This window comes from Diachasma alloeum, unplaced genomic scaffold (assembly GCF_001412515.2).
Source record: "Diachasma alloeum isolate Michigan unplaced genomic scaffold, Dall2.0 Dall_scaffold_00300, whole genome shotgun sequence".
In the NCBI taxonomy this organism is placed as follows: domain Eukaryota; kingdom Metazoa; phylum Arthropoda; class Insecta; order Hymenoptera; family Braconidae; genus Diachasma; species Diachasma alloeum.
This window is the reverse complement of record NW_021680439.1, coordinates 210,004-230,481: the sequence shown is the minus strand read 5'-3', so window position 1 is coordinate 230,481 and position 20,478 is coordinate 210,004. Positions and strand designations below refer to the sequence as shown.

Genomic DNA, 20,478 nt, shown 5'->3' with positions numbered 1-20,478 from the left:
TCAAAAATCTCACCTTCACTACTAGTTTCCTCCTTCTCCGCTAGATATCGCCACCGAACCCTTCCACCTCCCTAAAAAAATCAAAACCCAAAAGCCCACTCATTCATTCGTAATTCCAGATAAAAAAACCCAGACACCCCCAACAATGACTCCGTCAATAAAACTGACTGCCTCTTCCAATAATCGTCAACGCGCCTCAAATAATCAAAAATCCCCCCAATCCGCTGTTCGCCAATCAACCCACCCCGCCCAATCGGATCATTCTCCAGTCGCAGCTCAACTCCCTCGCGCTCTCCCTCGCTCACTCCACATATCCATCCATAAAATTATCTAAACTCCGCTCCAAACCGCCCAAGGTGGGGGTAATAACTGTTGACTCGCCACAGCTTGACGCACCGAGCATTTTCTTTAGTTTGTTTTTCCATTTGTAATCGTCACGTCGTAAAACCCCGTCGTTATCGAGTCCTCCCCGCGTCATCGTCAATCGCGCAATCGAAATCGAAGCAAAAGTCAGTGCATCATCCGAGTGCGCGTGCCGGGTGCCTCGGTAGTATCCTCGAGGAGCAATAACAATTCGGTGAGCGTCAGAGGAGTGAACAAAACGAGAAATAATTTTCCAAGTGGAGTGGGAAAATCGTTTTAACCTATTTGTGGACATTACGAGTGTTCAAGCCAGGGTTAACCTTCAAATTACAGCAGCTGACACTCCTAGGCCAGGGATACCGTGGTTTCCGTGGAATAAGGTGATTTAATTCATCAGATAATAAAATATTGAAGGCAGTCGTGTGTGCAGTGCAAGGGAATAACGGCTCTATTGCTTCCTGGGCGTTCACAGTTATTCCCACAATTTTATTCTTAATTAGAGTGAATGAAAGTGCAAGTGACGGGGTCAATGATTATTTACGGCTCTCTGATACCCTCGTACATTATTGTTTGGGAGGAGGGGAATTCTTAGAAGTTGTAAAGTATGGGTTGCAAACAGAATAGAAATCGTGTATTTTTCGGTTCTTGAATGTTTCTTTTGATAATGACGGGTTTTAGAGGGAACTTTGGAGAGACTTTTTTGCGGGGAATTTTATCAGCTGTGGGAAATGTCTTTTGAGGTTTTTTGATGGAGTCAACGATTAAATAGATAATTTTGTGATTGGTAAAACGATTTTTGAGCAATTAAAAATCGGAAAAAGTTGAGTTTGTTTTGGTAATTAAGGAATTGTTTCCCGTTTGGGGGAGATTGCAAACCATCGAACATAATTTTGGAAGAGGACGAAATTCATAAGAAAAAGGAGGTAATTTGATAATTAAGAAGACGATTCTTATTAGGTTCGAATTGTCTCGCGATCGAGTGGTTTCAAGAGACAAAAAACTCAGAAATTCCTAATTGTAGAGAATAAAATTTGACAGAAAAGAAATCTTTTGATATTTCCTCCCAAAGTTTACTAATTGACGAGGTAATTTGATGATCAATCAGACGTTTTTTACCAATCAAAAGTCAAACAAAATCATACTTGGATTTTCATTATGCGATTGTCTCAGGAGTGAGTTGTTGGAGGAAAAAATCTAAAAAGACCTTTTTCGCAGATAACACAGTTTTCTATTACAATTTTCGTTTGACATTTTCTCCTGAACCCACTCATTAACGAGATAATTTGATGATTAATAGGGCGTTCTTTATCAATCAAAAGTGAAACAAAATTAAAAATGTAGGGGAGGTTGGGGTAAAACGGACACTTGACTTTTTCTAAAATGCTAATGAGGGGTTGAAATGTTGATAAAATATAATATTCTTTTTCTCAATACAAAGAACAATTCTTTCCCTTCGTGCCGAGCCTGAACTGACCTCAATTGATCAATTTGTTTCTGAGTTATGAATAATAAAAAAAAAGTCTAAAGTGTCCATTTTACCCCACCCTCCCCTACATGAATTTATCAAAACTAACAAAAAAGATAACAATTTTTTTTTATCCAAAAAAGACAAGCAAAGCCAAACTGATATTCACCCAAACGTTTGTAAATAACCCACTATAGATTGCCTCCTGAATGAAAGAAAAGTCAAACAAAATCATAGTTGCATTTTCATTATGCAATTATCTCAGGAGTGAGTTGTTGTAGGAAAAAATGTCAAAAGACCTTTTTTGTGGACAAGAGAATTTTCTATCAACAATTTCTTTTCACACTTTCTTCTAAACCCACTCATTAACGAGATAATTCGATGATTAATGAGACGATTTTTATCAATTAACAGTAAAAAAAATCAAACTAAATTCCGCAAGAAAATCTTGAAAGACCTTTTTCATAGCAGAGAAAATTTCCCTCAAAAAAACTCTGACAATATTTCACAGTCACTCATTACCGAGATAATTGGAGAAAAAAACAAGAACGATAAATTTGAGTTATGACGTATTATATCACTTTCACTGCAGACTTGTTGAATTGCTTTATTTTCCTCTCGATTCATCAAATAAAAGCATTCTCTCATTCTGCCGAGTTGGTGTTATTTTTAGAGCCGTTCAGTTGCTCCTTTTTTTTCAAGGTCGTAGATATTTTTTGTTTTAGGTTTAGTTATGAGTATAGTGATTTTATTTTTAAGTTTTTATTGGCTGACTTGTGAAAGATGCTCGAGTGTTGTTATGCAAGTGTTGGCTATGTGTGAGTGCAACCTGTTTTGTTTAGGTATTGAGAGTTGTGAGGTTTTCACAGGGACTCGGAGTGCTGGTGATAAGGAATTATTGGGGATCGCCGGGGGAAGATGTGATGCGACTGCTAAGAAGCTTCGTCTCATGGCTGAGATGCATTACACGTCAATACCACGAGATCTGTCTGGCGAGCTTGTTTTACTCAAGAAAATATCGAAGGTTTGTTTGTTATTGAGTTGAAATGTTCATTGTTGTTCATAGCATTTGGGAAGAGGTTAATTAATTCTGCCTTGTGGTTTTGAATTTTTCCTAATTTCAAGTTATTCGTTGAAAAATCTCAGTTTTCGAGAATTTTATAATTTAGCTGTGGATCATTTTGGGAAATGTCGAGGAACATTTTTCAATGCACTAGTTGGTAAACTTCATTTTAACTTCATGTCCATTGAAAACGCCTCTTTTTGAAGTGATATACTATTATGGTGAGTTTTGGGGGCTACGAAAAAGTGTTTTGACTTTTTTCTCTAACAATAATCGTCCAGAGATATCGGTGAGCAAAACTCAGTGCAAGACTTCAAACTTAGAAAGTTTTCTTCAATTCATTTGTGGAATATTTGTCGCGTATTTTTAGAACGAGTACGTTTAAGGATATTCAAGTCCTTTGGGTATTTTTTTCTCCAGTGAAATGCTTTTCTATTTTTGTAGTCGAACATCATTTCGAGAGTTGCCATTTGAGCCCCATTTGACCTTAAGTTTCCGGACATTTTACAATGATTATGATTTCAAGCTGTCCTTCAGTTGACTTCACTCTTAAATTTTTAATTATCTTAGTAATCATCAATTTAAATATTCAAATTCTGAACTATTTTATTAATCAAAAATTTAGGTAGGAAGATTGCCGATTATTTAGTCAATTGGTAATCCCTTTTAAGAAATTGGAATTATTTACTTAATGGAAAATTCACAGTCCCATATTGTCAAATATTTCATTCATCATCAATCGCAAATTTAAATTATTAATATCACACTATTTTTATATTTTGATGAGAATATTTAAACCGTTATCAATGTACGTCGCAAATTTCTTTAATATTGATGAAATTTAATGTTAAATAAACTTTGCAAGCCTGAATTTTAATCTCGATATCGAACCGTTAGAAAATATTTTAAAAATTTGAAGAAAAAAAAATAAAAAGTTTTCTTTTGGAGGGAGATTGATGAATTGATTAGATATTAATAATAAATCTTAATTATTTAGTTTTCGAACATTTTAGAATGATTTTATTATTTAAACTTTGCAGGTTCGAATTTAAATCTCGATATTGAATCGCTAGAAAACATTTTAAACATCTGAAAAATGAAAAATTAGAAAGTTTACTTTGGAGAAAGATTGATAAAATAATTAAAAAATTGCAATTTTTGGAAATTACGAACATGTTCTATAAATTTATTCACATAACAAATTTATTCACATACAAAATTTTACCATAAATTGATTTCATGCCTGAAAAAATAAGGTATCCAAAAGTTTAAATAATTTCAATTATTTATGTATCGATACCGAATGTTTAAAAAATAATAATTCTGTGCAAAATATATTTTGAATAACCCTGAATATCTATGATTTAAATTTTTTTAAAAAAATTTCTCACCTAATTTAATTGACAAATTTGATTATTTAAAATGGTTGAATCTATCGTGCGGTCTGTACCAAACTGTAAAAGAAACTTGGATATCCTTAAAAAAGAAAGTTGAGAATTCCTTTCTTGTGAAGATTTTTATAAACTACGAAAACTTCGTTTGACAATTTTTCGCTGAATGTATTATTATTTGTTAAATATCTGAAGTATTATTTGTTAAATATCTTTAGAACGAAAAGATTTTCAGAACAATGTTAGAAAACCTTTCTTGGGAAACATTTTATCGTCTCCGAAAATCTTTGACACTTGTCTTTAGACACAATAGCTTCAGAGGTATTTGAAGAAAGATTTCCCAAAAATTTGAACTTTGAAATTTTTCCGAAATACACTTAGGAAGTATTCTAAAAATCTCAGTTGTTGAGCTGTAATTTTATAATTTTGTTGCGGACTGTTTTCTGAAATGTCGAGGAACTATTTTTGACGCACTAATTCACAAATGCCATTTTAACGAGTATAATTAATTTTGTATTAACTTCAGTTCCGGGACATGTTTTTATTTAAGTGATTGTCAAGTTTCTGAGCTTGGGAAGTATGCAATGCTAATTCCCAGATGACGAATCATGAGGAGCTGTACAGAAAATGCCATTTCCAAGTGATATATTATTATGGTAAATTCTGGACTACAAAAAATCTGTTATTTTTCGTTTAATATAATCGTTTCGGAGATATCTGTGAGCAAAACTCGCTTCAAGACTTCAAACCTGGAAATTTTTTCTTCAATTCACACGTGAAATATTTGTCGAATATCTTCAGAACGAGTAAATTTAAAGAACAATGGTGAGAAGCCTTTCTTGTGAAGATTTTTGTAAAGAGATTTGGAAATAACTCACTTCAAGAATTCAAGCTTAGGAATTTAGTGTCTGGAGAAGTTAAGCCTCTACGATTCTCCCTATTTACTCAAGGATGAAGTTCCCAAACATAGATGGATATATTGTGATCCGATCCTTGCTCTAAATAAATCGAAAGGGATAAGATTCAGAATTGATTTTTCATGAACCTCTGTTATGTACAATTTTTTTGTTTTTTCGTAGACCCTCTCGGGTTTTTACGGTTTATTCCCTTCCTACCCCCAATCCCCTGGACCGCATTCGTCAAGGGCCAAGGAAAAATCTCACTTGAGGGAAAAACCTTGCCCAGGTACAGTCGCCTCTTGCAAGACTTCCTCTCGAACAATGAATTTGTGAAAATTAGAGCGTTAAAAAATCATTTTGCCAAATAAATCGACATAATAAATTTGGAAGATCTAGGAAAAATGTGAAAAAAAATCAAGAGTGATCCCGTGATTTGTTACACTTAATTATATATTCAAGCTGAAAGATGTCATGTTTTTCTCAACATTTTATATATGGTACACAGCCCGGAGTTTCGAAAAAAAATGTGAAAATCCAACTACTTATGATGTTTTTGGTGGATATTTTCACTGATAGGGCTTCAGGACACTTCAAAATGAGATGTCAAATTTGTTCAAAGTTTTGTTAGGCTTCACTGCCGTGCATTGAGGCTTTACGGCGCTCATACAGTTAAAAATTTTTGACTGAAATTTTCTGTACACTTTGAAAAATTTTGTCGAATTTAATTACCACTGAAATTTCGAGGAATTTTGTCATTGAAAATTTGGAATTTCGTAAAAAATTACAGAGAACTGTAAATTTCAGTTCCATTTTCCCCTAAAAATGAATAGAAAACCAGAAAATGAACTTTCAGGACCGTGACACTGAATGCGATTTAGAGGGAAAAATCATGAGATTTCAGATTTCACTGAAAATTCAATATAATTTGGTTCAATTCAATATAATTCAAATAAATTAAGGAATTCTCGTCTTTATGCTGCTTAAAATTCGGGAATTTTACAGAATTTTCAGTGAAACCACAAATTTCATGATTTTCATTCTCCTAAATCGTATTCAGTGTCACTGTCCTGAAAATTAATAGTCACTGTCCGTGAAATTTCATTTTTTTTTGACCAAGGGATTGTTAAAATTTACTTTTATTACGTATCATCAGTTCCCTTCTCCTCATTCGCATTTGCTTGACAATTTGTGATTTATTTAATAATTTTAACATTTATCATTTGCTTTTGATTTACGTTTTTGAATGAAGTTTGATACTTTGGACTGTCGGGATAAAACCTTTGCCAATGATACTAACTCTCCCAGTGGTCCCCTGTTGCGTGGTGACATGAGCCAAGGAGGAGAGAGGTGCCATAAGGAACGCAAGGAACACCGTGACAAGTGTAGAGCGTACAGAAAGTACTCGGAATTGACGCCACCGAGTCACCACAGCTACGACAATTATGGGTAATTTATTATTTCATTGCTCGATGGAATGATTTTTCTACTCTGGAATTTATACGAGAGTTAATAAGACGTATCTTATCGTTCTGATTCAATAATTGTGGGGAGAGAAAAATGTAAGATAATTTTGGAGATTGTTTGTGTTGATTCCCCTCGTAGTCGACGGATTAAGTAGGAGAATGAGTTTTTTTCGTGTTTATTATTGGAATGCTGGGAATGTTCTCGATGTAGAGTACTTTGAAGGAGTTATTTTTAAGATTTGCGCAGTTGAAAAATTGAACTTCTCGATATTGTTTTCAGCTTCTATAATTTATTCAATGGTAAAATGATGAAATGAGAAGAATCTGTTGCAGCTTGGGATCATTTACTTGCTCAATTTGTTAAAATTGAAGGAGATGGCGAAATTTTGGTAAAGATTTTCTAAAGAAAACAAGTTTTCTTTAGAAGTACTTCTTTACTTGTATCAAGAAATTCGTGGCTTGAAAATTACCAAGCGCACAATGTCTCGCACTAAGAAAAAAAATCTTACGCCAAGAAATTTTATACTTGTCCGAAAGATGAGGATAATTTCGCATCAAGAACACGAGTTCTCACATTAATTAAAGTAGTTTTTGCATTGAAATATTTTAGAATTGAGGCTAATATAACCTATTAAATGAATTAATTTAATTTTACTCGGTTTGAGAAATCGCTTTCTTGTCAGCAAGAAGTTGTCCTCGTCATTAGGACAAGTACAAAATTACTTGACGAAAGTTTTCATTTTCTTAGTGCAAAATAAAATAATACTCTTGAAAATTTTCAAGTGAGAAGTTTTTGGATATAAGTAAAGACGTATTTCTCAAAAACCTTTGTTTTTGTCAATGTAAAGTGCACTGAGAGAAATACAGTAGAGTTCTCAAACAAGTCTTACTCGGGCGAAAAAAATCGGGGTGGGAAGGGCAAAATGGGAAATATTGAGATCTTTTCCAATTGTCAATACCTTCATTTATAAGTGAAGGTATTGACAACTAGAGAAGATCACAAAACGTCCCATTTTGCCCAACTCTCCCCTAGTTTATTAGAAATTGTCAAAAAAGAATTTTATTATTTTTTTGGTGATTTTCAATTAATGATTTTGTTAGCCCAAACAAAACTTGTTTGAGAACTTGTTCGTTTTTCTCTCCGTATGAGAGCAAGAAAAAAACGTTGCGATAATAATTTTCATCGGGGTTGATAGAAGATATCTGTTAAAAATGATCTTGAAGTTGAATTAATTCATCTGGTTTAGACATTTTGCTGGTGGATTTGACGAGCTCTGGGCTTTTATTGATAGTGAAATATATTTTCTTTACTTCCAAAAATCTAGTTCTAGTCAATGTACGGTCACCACAAAAACAAACGCAAAAACTCTAACAAAAAAACTTTCCGAATTTCCCTGTACGTACCTCATGGGTCTCTTCCTCAGTAGGGCAGTTTATTTAACCCTATATGAGTCACCTCATGAAGGAAAGCGCTTAATTAATTAATTAATTTTAATAAATAATTAATTTTAATAAACAATTAATTTTAATTAATAATTAATTTTAATTAATAATTGATTTTTCATTGAAATCCTCACAAATTTTGACCAGAAAACCCTAGAAATTTTACCCTAACAGCACTAGAATTTTTCATAGGTGGTCGATTGCGATTTTTTCCAGTAGTCACGCTCGAATTTTTTTAAAGAATTTCTCTTCGTGCAGTCACTTACAAATTGAAAATTTTCGTATTCAGGGATTAAATCAGGGCTCGAGAACAGTGACTCCCCTCCATTTCACCTCCCCGAAGAAATACAGGCGAAACACCTTAAAGGGAAATGGAATCCCTGTGTCTATGTGAACTTTTAGTATTGTTTTCTCCTACAATTATTAATTTTATTTCATGAAACTACTTTATCGACTCGATCATTACATTGTTGAGTCAATGAAGTAGCTTCATAAATCAAACATGATGCACTCAATCTCGTAAAAATTATCTTTAATTTCTTGATCCTCGCCCAGCAAAATGAACCCATAAACAGACTTTTTCTTTTTTGTTAGCACCAACTATTAGATTCATAAAATGTAAATACTTGGCTGAAGGCCCCCGGGCGATGGCCAGTTATAAGTTCCAAGGAACTTGCGAAGAAAATGGTACAGCTACAGGTTGCAGAGATTTCGTTAAAAATAAATAAAATAACACAACATAATTGCAGAAGAAAACACAATTATTAATTTTTATCTACAAAATTACTTAATTGACTCGATCTGCATTGTTGAGTCAATGAAGTAGCTTCATAAATAAATAATAATCTTTGCAGGGGAAAATACAATTCTAAAAGTTCATATAGACACAGGGGTTCCGTTTCCCCTTAAGGGGTATCAGAATGCCGCCAATTTTCCAAATTTTTGAACAAATTTCCTGCTGAAAGTTATCGATATTTTTACAAATCAAAGCACATTAATCTCCAGGAAGCGATGATAAAGATCAATGTACTTTGGATTAAAAAAATATTGATAACTTTGAGCAGGAAATTTCTTTGAAAATTTCATGAAAAGAGTGGCCTTCTGTTACCCCTTAAATAAAATGGCCCGTAGCGCGACGTTGCCGGAACCTCGCTAAACGCGCCCGGGCAGTGTAGAGTGAATTCGGCAACGCTGAAGTCTGAATAACACGCTAGCGAATCCCCTCGGAGGTGACCAATGCAGGTTCACGTATGATGACAAGACTAGGTTTAACCCTAAATTGGTCACCCTATGAGCGAAACCGCGCAACGCGTCGTTGTTTTCTAATTACAATTCACTGGTTAACTGAAAATTTTTAAAAAATTTTGACTTTGTCGATTGAAGTGTCTAAAAAATTATAGTAATTTTTAGAACAACATATTTCCCAGAATTCCTGAAGAAAACAAATTATTTCGGACAGATGAATTATTTTTTCTCGTGTTAAATGAAGTGGCCCATGTCGCGACGTTGCCGGAAACTCGCTAAACGCAATCGGTCATTGTAGAGTGAATCCGGCAACGCTGAAGTCTGAATAACACGGTGGTGAATCCCCGCGGAAGTGACCAATCGCAGGGTCGCGTAAGGTGACAAGACTAGGCTTAATCTATTAAATCCAAATTTTGGAAAGTTTTTCATCTCAAAGTTTTCGTTTTTTTTGTGGTAGTGCATGGAAGGAGACTTTAGGTCATGTTCAATGAATGAATATTGTATATTTTCTTCAGTAATTCAGTGGCCAGCAAGTCAAATTCCTTGCCCGGGAGATGCAATGCACCTGCCCAGGGCTCGGGGCCTCTCGTGGCGACTGGAATTCCAGCGGAGGACCTGGCGAGTCAGCTGACGATCCTAGATGTCGGGGTTTTCAAGGCAATCCGGCCCGAGGAGCTGTCCAGCTGTTCCTGGAATAAGAAAAACAAACTTCTGGTGGCGCCGAATGTCGTCGCTTTCACCAGGAGATTTAATCACGTAGGTTTTATTTGGATTTGGGTCATTATTGCATTATGAGTTTCTTATTATCTTGTTAGAGAGTGGATTATTGGGGAAATTATGAAAGCGGATTTTCGATCGAGCATTCGGTGAGCTTCAAAAAAAGGTCATGACATTTTGCTTTAAAGTGGTATAAGCGTAACTTGAATTTTGAAGATTAAAATCTGAGATAAATTCTGAATGAAAGTTAATATTAATGAAAAGTTAATATGAACGTTTTTAAAAACTGTAAAGAATTGTCGGGAAACTAGATTGGATTCACAATCGTGTTTTTTACAATTAATAATAAATTCAATAATTAACAGTGATAATTAGTGTATAACAAATATAACAAATGATTTTATAATAAAATGTCGGGAAATTTTCTTCCGTTGCTGATAATATTTTTTGCATGGAAGTATGTTAATATCTTATGAGAACATCAAATGTTACATCAAAACGAGAAAATCAATAATTTCGAATCTTTTGGTTGTAAATTCTTCGACACCTCATGGAAAATTTTCCTCTGTTTTTCATCTAAATTTCATTATTTATTTATAAACATAACATCTTGTTAGAAATACTCATTAGTTGGAAAAAGTAATTTGAGGCTTGAATTATTTCGAAATTTTTTCACCTAGTGAATTCTCACATAATTTGAATAGATTATTTGAATTCCTAAAAATGATAATGTCCTATGTTAACTATAATAATTCCTAAGAAATTCAATATCCTATAAAAATCGCAAACGACCATCTATGAAAAATTCTACTACTGTTAGGGTAAAATTTCTAGGGTTTTCTGGTCAAAATTTGTGAAAAACCTAGATACAAAATAATTCCTAAAAACATTCGTCCTATTCAGGTGAGCTTCTGGACAGTCCAAGAAATTCTAAACTTCTCAACCCCGAAGCAGCGTTCAGAAATGATCGCCCACTTTATTCGTGTCGCAAAGAAATTGTACGACTTGAATAATATGCACTCATTATTCGCTATCATATCCGGTCTCCAAAGTGCTCCGATATATAGGTAACTGAGTCACACCATTGGCATCCGGAATTTCTATGTAGCTAGTCTAAACGATTCGTAGCGTCATAATTATTTTTGGATATTACAGATTGAATAAAACGTGGGCCTGCCTCTCGAAAAAGGATAAGTGCACGTTCGATAAGCTTGCCGAGGTCTTCAGTGATAAGAATAATTGGATGAATCTCAGGGCGCACATGGAGACGCTCAGATTACCTTGCATTCCTTACTTGGGACTTTTTCTTACTGATCTTGTATATATTGATATGGCTCATCCCTCTTCTAAGGTGAATTATTTTATAATTAATCTTCGCCCGGTGGCCTGGCGTAGTGGTTAAGGCCGTTGCCTCACAACGGATAGGTTCCAGGTTCGATTCCTGGCCGGGTAGAATGGTGAGATCTAACCATTTTTAAAGTCTTGATCAATCGCCATATAGTCTCATCAGACTCGAAGCGATATAAAATAAGCATAAAAAAAAAAAAATAAAAAAAAAAATTAATCTTCAAATTTAAAACTATTCATCATTTGTCGCCTGATTGAAAATAATTAATTCGTTAATTCAATTGATGGATTCAGAGAACAATTTCAAGGAAAATTTTTTGTGGCCATAAAAATCGTCAATAGAAATAGATTTTACAAATTTTGTTTTTGTAATTTTATTAATTAATCATATCATTTAATAATTAACCGTTATAATCAGTAAATGGGTGATTTTATGGTCTACTCTATTCAAATATTTCCAAATTAAAAACTATTTATCATTTGTCAACTAATTGACAATAATTAATTCATTCATTCAATTGATGGATTCAGAGAAAAATTTCAAGGACATTTTTTTGGCCCCAAAAATCTTCAGTAGAAAAGAATTTACAATTGTATTTCGTGTAGTTTCACTAATTAACAATATAATTCTATAATTCACGGTTACAATCAGTGAATTAATGATTTTATGGTCAACATAAGGTTTATTGATTTCTCGAAATTCTTCTTTTGAAAGATATTTGCAAAATTATGAAAAAAATAGAGTTATCTGGTTCTTATGATTTTATTCTTGTCATTGTACAATTATGAGTGTTCATTCATCTTTCTAGTGTATCCATTATAATTTAATTATGTTCGTTTGAATTACAGAATAACGACAACCATCAAAGGGCAATTAAAATGAACACAGTGCTGACGAGAGTAACAGTGTTTCAAGCCAGTGATTACTCTGGCATCATTCCATTACCAGATGTTCAGAGATATTTGAATAGTGTCAGATACATCGAGGAGCTGCAGAAATTCCTTGAGGACGATCATTTCAAGTAATGAATTTGGTGTTTATTTATCAAAGATCTTGGGAACCGATAGCTCTAGAGAAAAATGTGAAGATATCTATCTGGCGGGGAAGAACATTTTATACACAAAATGTCGCCTGACACACTGTTAGAGCCACTCATTACCGTGATAATTTACTGATCAAAACTTGGGATAATTTACATCAGCTTAATATCAGAATTCTTTCGTGATGGGCCTCAGTGGCTTCTGAAAAATAACGAAAGATGGCTGTGAAATTAATTATTCAACTGAGGAATGTAGAGAAATTTTGTCGTTTTTCTTAGTATTTCTTTGATTAGTGAAGTTATTTTTTATATACGAGATTAATCCACGATCGATGATGTTGTAAAAATGCTAAATTCTTTGACGTTCCATACAACATCGTGTACAAAGAGCAGCTCCATTAATTAATTAAATATTAAAAACAACAATAAACTTCTCTACATTTATCCAATAATTTTTTCTACTAATTAATCAATATTATGTAAAAAATTGAGTTTGCCACTATCATTCCTTTTTATTCATCCCTATTTCATTTTACGTTAAAGTAGTACGAATAAACTCCAGTTGAGTCGTTGACTGTAAAGAGTAAAAATGAATTCAAAAAGCCAAGAAACAAATTATTAATTACTAAAAATTTTTCCCACGAATTTTAATTTTCATGAGTGTAAAAATTGATCCATTAAATTTACTCTTCAATTATTTTTTTACGCGATAGTCTCTCGTTTGTCTAGGGGTTTTTGACATAACATGCCATTGCGAGAATGCCGAAATAAATTATTTATTACAAGAGTTTAAAACTGGCGACAATTTTGATATTGAAAATAGAATTTTTATTCATTTTTTCAGATTTTTCGGGATTTTTTCTAGATTATGTGTTATTTTTGCCCTTCTAAATTAATTATTATCAATAATACGTGACTGTCGACCCAGCACAAACTCAACCAGAATGTTTCTATCCATATTAACTTTCAGTTGAGAATTCGTTTCGATTTTAATCTTTAAAATTCAAGTTATGTTTATACTACTTTAAAGTATCAGAAAACCTTTCTCGGAGGCAATGAAATTCTTCGTAAAAAATGTCTCTAATATTTTCTCTTACACCTACTAATTACCGATTATTAAATAACTAGCAATTGAGATCATTTACATCATCACAAATTGAGAATTGTTTCATAATTATCCAATTAAAGTTCGCACAATAATATTTCCTATATTTCCCTGAACGCACTCCTCCCTCGATATTAAAAAAACAATATCTCAATGCGTGACCTAATTAATCTACTTCGCAGCTTCAGTCCACCTTCAATGAACTAATTGATCCTTAATGAATTAATTTCAGACTATCGATGAAGCTCGAACCGAACTCCCCAGTGGCCTCATCGAGCAGCAGCAAAGAATCCGTGGGAGACGTAGCAACAGGCGTTGCAGCCTTGTCCCTGTCACCAGCTAGAGGTTGTGCGGGCTCCCTTCGCCTCCACGCAGCCTCAGCAGCCAACAAATTCGTACCAGGGCATCGAAAATGTCGGAGTTTAGGCACCAAGTGAGTAGCATCAATTAAAATGCAGTAAAAATCCCTCAAATTCCCACTGTTGATCTGTTATCTGGCTAAAATAATTATATTAATTAATTAATCAATTGATAATTGAATTTCGTGGATTAAGATTCATCGCTTGACAGAATTAATTTCTCGCTGTTGGAATTGATTTGATCGTTGATTTAGTTCACCCTTTCTTTCGCGAAAATCCACGATTTTAAAAAAATTTTATTGAGAGAAAAAGAAAAAGAAACAAATGGCTCTGTCAGGTTTCGTAGCACGAGCCTTCCACGCAACTTCCATAAACAAGGAGGGCGGTACGGAACTTATGGAACGTCTGGGTGAGTCCCAGGATCTCAATCAGGGATTTAACAATTTATCAGATTCAATTGGCTTATGGACCATATCATTTCGTTTATCATAATTTTAATAATTCAGTTTAATTTTATTAATTGTTACAATTTTAATGGCGCACCTTGGATTGAGGCATCGTGGAACCTAGAGTCTGCATGAAGTACATTTTTATTCACCCATTTTTGTTAATTATTTGGTTAGTGGTAATTGCTCAGTAGAGAAGGGGTAAAATGATTTGGGTTCAAACGGTATTCGCTTCAATTGACGAGAATGAGTTCACTTCTGATGTTTTTAAATAATCTTTTATGAATAGTTTTTTACCTGAACTGTTTTATCCAATCACTACTGATATCTGCGTCATGTTTTCATTTTATTTTGTTTTATAGAGCTGATACATCGACCATTGGCATGCGGTTTAGAATTAATTTTTATTCATATTCATAGGACTGTATGATTGGAAATTGTGTTAATTTTTCATTAGAAGATTTTAGAATGGAAAATGAGATGAATTGATGAATTCAATTTTAATTGGGGAATATTTTTTAATATTTTTTAACCTGTATAGAATGGGATAATTAGGTATGGGAAACTAATTCGTCTTATTTGTTCATTCCACCATCCAATGCTGTAACGAATTGGTATCGAATAAGAGACAAGTCCAAGGATTTTCCTCTGATTTTATATGTTCTCACCTCAGACGTATAAATATATCTAATGCTACTCGATTTATCGAAAAATGTGAAATGATTTTTTTGTAGAGAATTTCGAACAATTTGCAGTTTAATGACAAGTTTAAATTCCTCAATATTTAATGAAGAATTGATAATTATTCCTTAAACGCAAAATAATAACTAATTAATTCAGAGACAAAGTTCAGAGAAAAATGTTGAGAATTTTTTTTGGTAAACTATGGAATTCTCTACATGGGAAAATATTTCAACATTTCTGCCTAAATTCCTTGTTTAAAAAAATCTTCGCAAAACCATCAGTAAATTCACTCTGGACTCATCTGCTATTCTTCACCATTTCACTGAATTATTTTTCGTTAACCCATATATACAACTAAACGTAATCATGGCTGCATAATCGTATAGAACCAGCAACTGCATTGAACGTACAAATTCATCGAAGAGAACGAATTACGTAGAACAATTTGATGCTTGTCATCCAATTATGCATGGCAGAAATCATATCAGCGGGGCAGTAATCATTTATCAACGTTTTTAAAGTAGACAGTAGTGTCAAAGCCATTCTCAAATACTCTGGTTCAATTTCAGCATCTTTGGGAAAGCATCGGGGACGTCGTTGGAGCCTGGCCAAATAACAGTGCGTCATCTCCTGGACGATTCAGTTCTCGAAGAGCCTCATTTGGTGTCTCCAGTCGTTGACCTGGATCAGAATTCACCTGGAACTCCCACAGATGCTCTCAATGACGATTGCAGTTTGCTTTCTAGAACGAGGTAATTAACGATAACACGAGAAAAACAGAGGCTTTCGTGTTGAATGGGTACAGAAGTCATACAAAGGAAAATCTCTAGACATTCTTGAAATATGATCAACGCTCACTCTCGATTGCAATAAGTTTGAAGGAAATAAATGATCCCATATTATTATTTCAACTATTTTGGTATCGTTTCAAGACTACTTTCTTCTTTAAGGATATCCAAGTATCTTTTACAGTTTGATGTAGACCTTACTATAGAATTCAACCATTTTCAATCATCAAATTTGTCAATTAAATTGCGTGAGAAAAATTTGATAAAAATCGTGAATATTTATTCATTCATCTTGAATATTTAAACATTCGTTGTTTACAAATAAATAATTGAAATTGCTAAAATTTTCGGAAACCTTATTTTTTTAGGCATGAAATTGATTTCTGGTAAAATTCTGGATATGAATAAATTTGTTACAATTCCGAATAAATAATTTTTTATTGTTCGTTTGCCCCGTAGACGCTTACAATGTTTAACATAGTCTGGGGCCTCCAACGTTTCAGCTACAGAGGTTTTTTTTCCAAAATTTTTGAAAAAATCTGTACAATATCAATTACAAGCTAATTTTTTTAAATTTGACTCTTACACAGCTAATTTTGTCTTATTTTAATATAAAAAATTGCACCATTCATCTAAAATAGCCAGAAAAATATTTCTGAAAGAATCAAGACTATATTTTAATTATTTGGAGGATCATTTTTCTGGCTATTTTACATGAATGGTACAATTTGAAAAAAAACTAAATTAGCTGTGCAGGAGTCGAATTTGGAAAAACTCGACTCGTAATTAGTATTGTACACATTTTTGTAAAAATTTTGAAAAGAAACCTTTGTAGTTCAAAAATTGGAGGCCTTGGACTATTTTAAATATTTTAAGCATCTACGGGGCAAACGAACCTTAAACAATTATTTTTTTTGCACTAATTATTCATTTTTCAACGTATATAATCGATGTTCAATGTGTGAAAAATCTGACTGCAATAGCCCCCGACTTTTAAAACTTATAGTAGTCTCCCTTGAGCTATACGCATCAAAATACAACACATACAAAATAAAAAATAATGATAATGTCTTGTATCAAAATACAATACATTTGAAGTATCTACGGGGCAAACGAAGCTCGAACAATTAATTTTTTTTCACTGATTATTCATTTTTAAGCATATGTTATTGAACTTCAATGTGTGAAAAATCTGACTGCAATAGTCTCCGACTTTTAAAACTTATAGTAGGGGAGGGTGTGCCTGTACCGCCCACCTAAGGGGAAATGCCAGTTTTATATTTTATATTTCAACTTGAGTATAAAAAACGTATTTGTGAGACTTCTTTAACTATTGAACTCGTTATTCTCGAAGTGTAGACGCCTAATTCTCCTTAGAATCCACAAAATTGATTGAAAATAAAAGAGAGAGCCTATTGAGCGGTGCCGCTCATAGGATTTTGCATGTATCGCTCGCGCCGCAACCTATCCTGTATTCGAGTGCTGTCGTGCAACTACGTGGCCGATCCTATGAGCGGTATTACCCGCTCCGCTCGGCGTCAACAAAATTGTTGATAATTATTGACATGAGTGGAGTTTTGAGTTCGAATTGGTCTCAAATTACGCGTGAAAGTACCACGAATCGAATAACCACAGTTTAATATGAGAATTCAGCGTTTGAAACTATCAAAAACCTTAATTACAAGTCCACAAATTTTGCACTGTAAAGACCTCAAAACTTCGTTACGTGTTTTTTCATATTTAAAGTGGTAAATAAAGTGAAAATTTTCCGACAATCACATCTTATCATCAAATTCTTCATGATCAGGAACAGAAAGAAATTTTCAAGTTGATGGTTGTGGAGACCAGAAAATCGGGTGAGCGGTATTACCCGCTGAGCGGTACAGGCACACCCTCCCCTAGTCTCCCCTAAGGGGAAATGGAGGCCCTGCGTTCATATGAATCTTTAGAATTGTGTTTTCTCCTGCAATTATTATTTTTTATTCATTAAACTACTTCATTGACTCAACAATGCGATAATCGAGTCGATAAAGTAATTTCGTAGATAGAAATTAATAATTGTAGGAGAAAACACAATTCTAAAATACGATTAATAGCTACAACTCATCATCACCATCACATCTACTAACTCCCCTCAATTTTCTCATTTCCAGCACGTTACCGATCCTCCCCTGTACCGTGGACGGTATAATGGAGCCCCGTTGTTCGATGCAGGGGCTCCTACGTCGAAAAGTTGTCCTCAGAGACGGCAGAAAGCCTGCAGTATCGACGTGGCAGAGGTACTGGATCCAGCTCTGGGCCTCCTCGATAGTCTACTTCTCCCCCAAATGCTTCAAGGGCTCGGACAGATCCGACTTCAAACGCGAGCCCTACAAAATGGTCTCAATACTCGGATGGGTTATTGAGTCCTCGGACAGTATGTTCCATCGAGATACTTTCCTCCTCACTGATCCCAACAAGGGCAACGTCTACAAGTTCCGAGCTGGGTCTGGTGACTTTGCTGATCAGTGGGTCAAGGAACTACGTGCCACAGTGCGAGGCGGTGTCGAGAGGAAGCCAATACCTGCTAATCTCATGTCCTTCGAGTAAACTGGATCGCTCGTCGGTAATTTATCACGCGTTGCTTTTCACTCACGTATGAAATTACTTATCACTCAATGGTAGAGGAAACTGGATTTAAAAATTGCCAATTGCCAATTTTCATAATGGCCAAAAACGAAAGGCTTTGATATTAATGCTCATTGCGGTTCCATGCGCTTGGTTGCAAAGAAGACAAGTTGTCAGGGTCATTAATTTTTTCATCTTGTTTCTCTATTTATTCACATTTTGGAGGGAAATGGCGAAGAACAGGAGAGATGTGTTCAAATGAAAAATTTTAATTGCAGTCTGTCCATGAAACTCTGAATGAATTGACAGATTATGAGGTATAAAGTTAAGGAAAACAATTTTTTGTGCTAATGGACCTCTCATTTATGGACTGTGATTCGAAAATAAAATGCCCGTTTTCGTAATGTTAAAAATGAAAGGCTTTGGTCTTAATGCTCATTGCGGTTCCATGGGCTTGGTTGCAGAGAAGACAAGTTGTCAGGGTCGTTAATTTTTTCATCTTGTTGCTCTATTTATTTACATTTTGGAGGGAAATGGCGAAGAACAGGAGAGACGTGTTTACGTGAAAAATTTTTATTTCAAACATCTTTTAGTTGAGTTTTGAAAATATATCGGCAGACAGTGGTTGACAGTCCATCCATGGAACTCTGAATAAATAGACAGATTATAGGGTGTAAAATAGAGGATAACAAGGTTTTGGTATGCAATAAATCTTTCATTCAATCACGACTATTCCATTCATGAGCTGTGATCTATGAATGATATGTCTGTTTTCATAATGGCAAAAAACCAAAAGCTTTGATATTAGCAGAGAAGACAAATTGTCAAGGCAAGTCGTTAATTTTCTCATCTTGTTTCTCTATTTATTAATATTTAAATTTGGGAGGGAAATGGCGAAGAACAGGAGAGACGTGTTTACATGAAGAATTTTTATTTCAAAGATCTTTCAGTTGAGTTTCGAAAATATATCGGCATACAGTGGTTGACAGTTCATCCATGGAACTCTGAATAAATAGACAGATTGTAAGGTGTAAAATTGAGGATAACAAGAACAAAGTTTTTGTGTTCACAATAGATCTTTCATTCAATGACTTGAGACTATTTCATTTATGTCTGTTTTCATAATGTTCAATAACGAAAAGCCTTGTTAATTCTCATTATGGTTCCACGGGCTTGATAGGAGACAAAACAAGTTGTCACGTCAAGTCGTTATTTTTCCATCTTGTTTCTCTATTTATTTAAATTTTGTAGGGAAATTGCAAAGATCAGGAGAGAGGTATTTACATGAAAAATTTCAATTTTAAGGGTCTTTTCGTTAAGTTTTGAATATATATTCGCTGATAATGATAAACAGTCTATCCGTGGAATACTGAAGGCATTCAATAAGTTTATGGACTAAGAAATAATTAATTAGATTACGAATTTGGAGAAGTAAATCTGTAGTGAATTGGTAAACTAGGATAAGTGCATTTCAACTGAGGACAGTTATCAAGCGATATCTCGTAAATAAAAATAGATATCGAAATTTTTATTAGAACCTTTTTTGTAGAGGGAGATGTGGGCTACAAAAAAGTTTCCGACAAAAATTTCGATATCTGTTTTTATTTACGAGATATTGCTTGATAATTGTCCTCAGTTGAAATGCACTTATCCTAGTTTACCAATTCACTACAGAAATATATACGATTCTACTTGTCATCGATTTTGGTATAAAAACAGAATTGAAAGATTATTAGAAACCAATGGAAATACTGAAGATGATGACTTGAAAGATTATGAAGTAGAAATTTGAAAAAATAGTATATTTCGTAACGAGTGCAAAAAAGTGTTTTTTGGTGAGTGGGAGGTTTATATCACGAGCCGAAGGCGAGCCTTCGGCTCGTGATATAATCCCACGAGCTAAAAAACTTTTTTTCACGAGTTACGAACAATATTTTTCATCACAATGTGGCGGAAATTGGACTTTTCGTCACAGCGTGATGAAAAAACAATTTTTTTCCTCAGCTTTCGAAAATTCGAAAATATATCACTGTGAAAATTTGGTTATTTGGCT

The 20,478-nt window shown here is 34.0% G+C and overlaps 1 protein-coding gene across 2 annotated transcripts; it reads left to right on the top strand.

The window, feature by feature from the left end:
• Positions 1 to 300: 300 nt before the first annotated feature.
• Positions 301 to 19,899, top strand: LOC107039453 (ras-specific guanine nucleotide-releasing factor RalGPS2). 2 transcript variants are annotated; one of them, XM_015259066.1, is made up of 10 exons: positions 301 to 743; positions 2,698 to 2,852; positions 6,431 to 6,627; positions 9,848 to 10,088; positions 10,953 to 11,116; positions 11,205 to 11,400; positions 12,246 to 12,418; positions 13,774 to 13,974; positions 15,600 to 15,782; positions 17,972 to 19,899. In XM_015259066.1, the coding sequence occupies exons 2-10, from the start codon at positions 2,778 to 2,780 to the stop codon at positions 18,405 to 18,407; spliced, it is 1,866 nt and encodes a 621-aa protein (XP_015114552.1). In that variant the 5' UTR covers positions 301 to 743; positions 2,698 to 2,777; the 3' UTR covers positions 18,408 to 19,899. The 2 variants fall into 2 exon arrangements, with proteins under 2 accessions (XP_015114552.1, XP_015114553.1); XM_015259067.1 differs by lacking the exon at positions 301 to 743 and adding an exon at positions 1,220 to 1,286.
• The last annotated feature ends 579 nt before the right edge of the window (positions 19,900 to 20,478 follow it).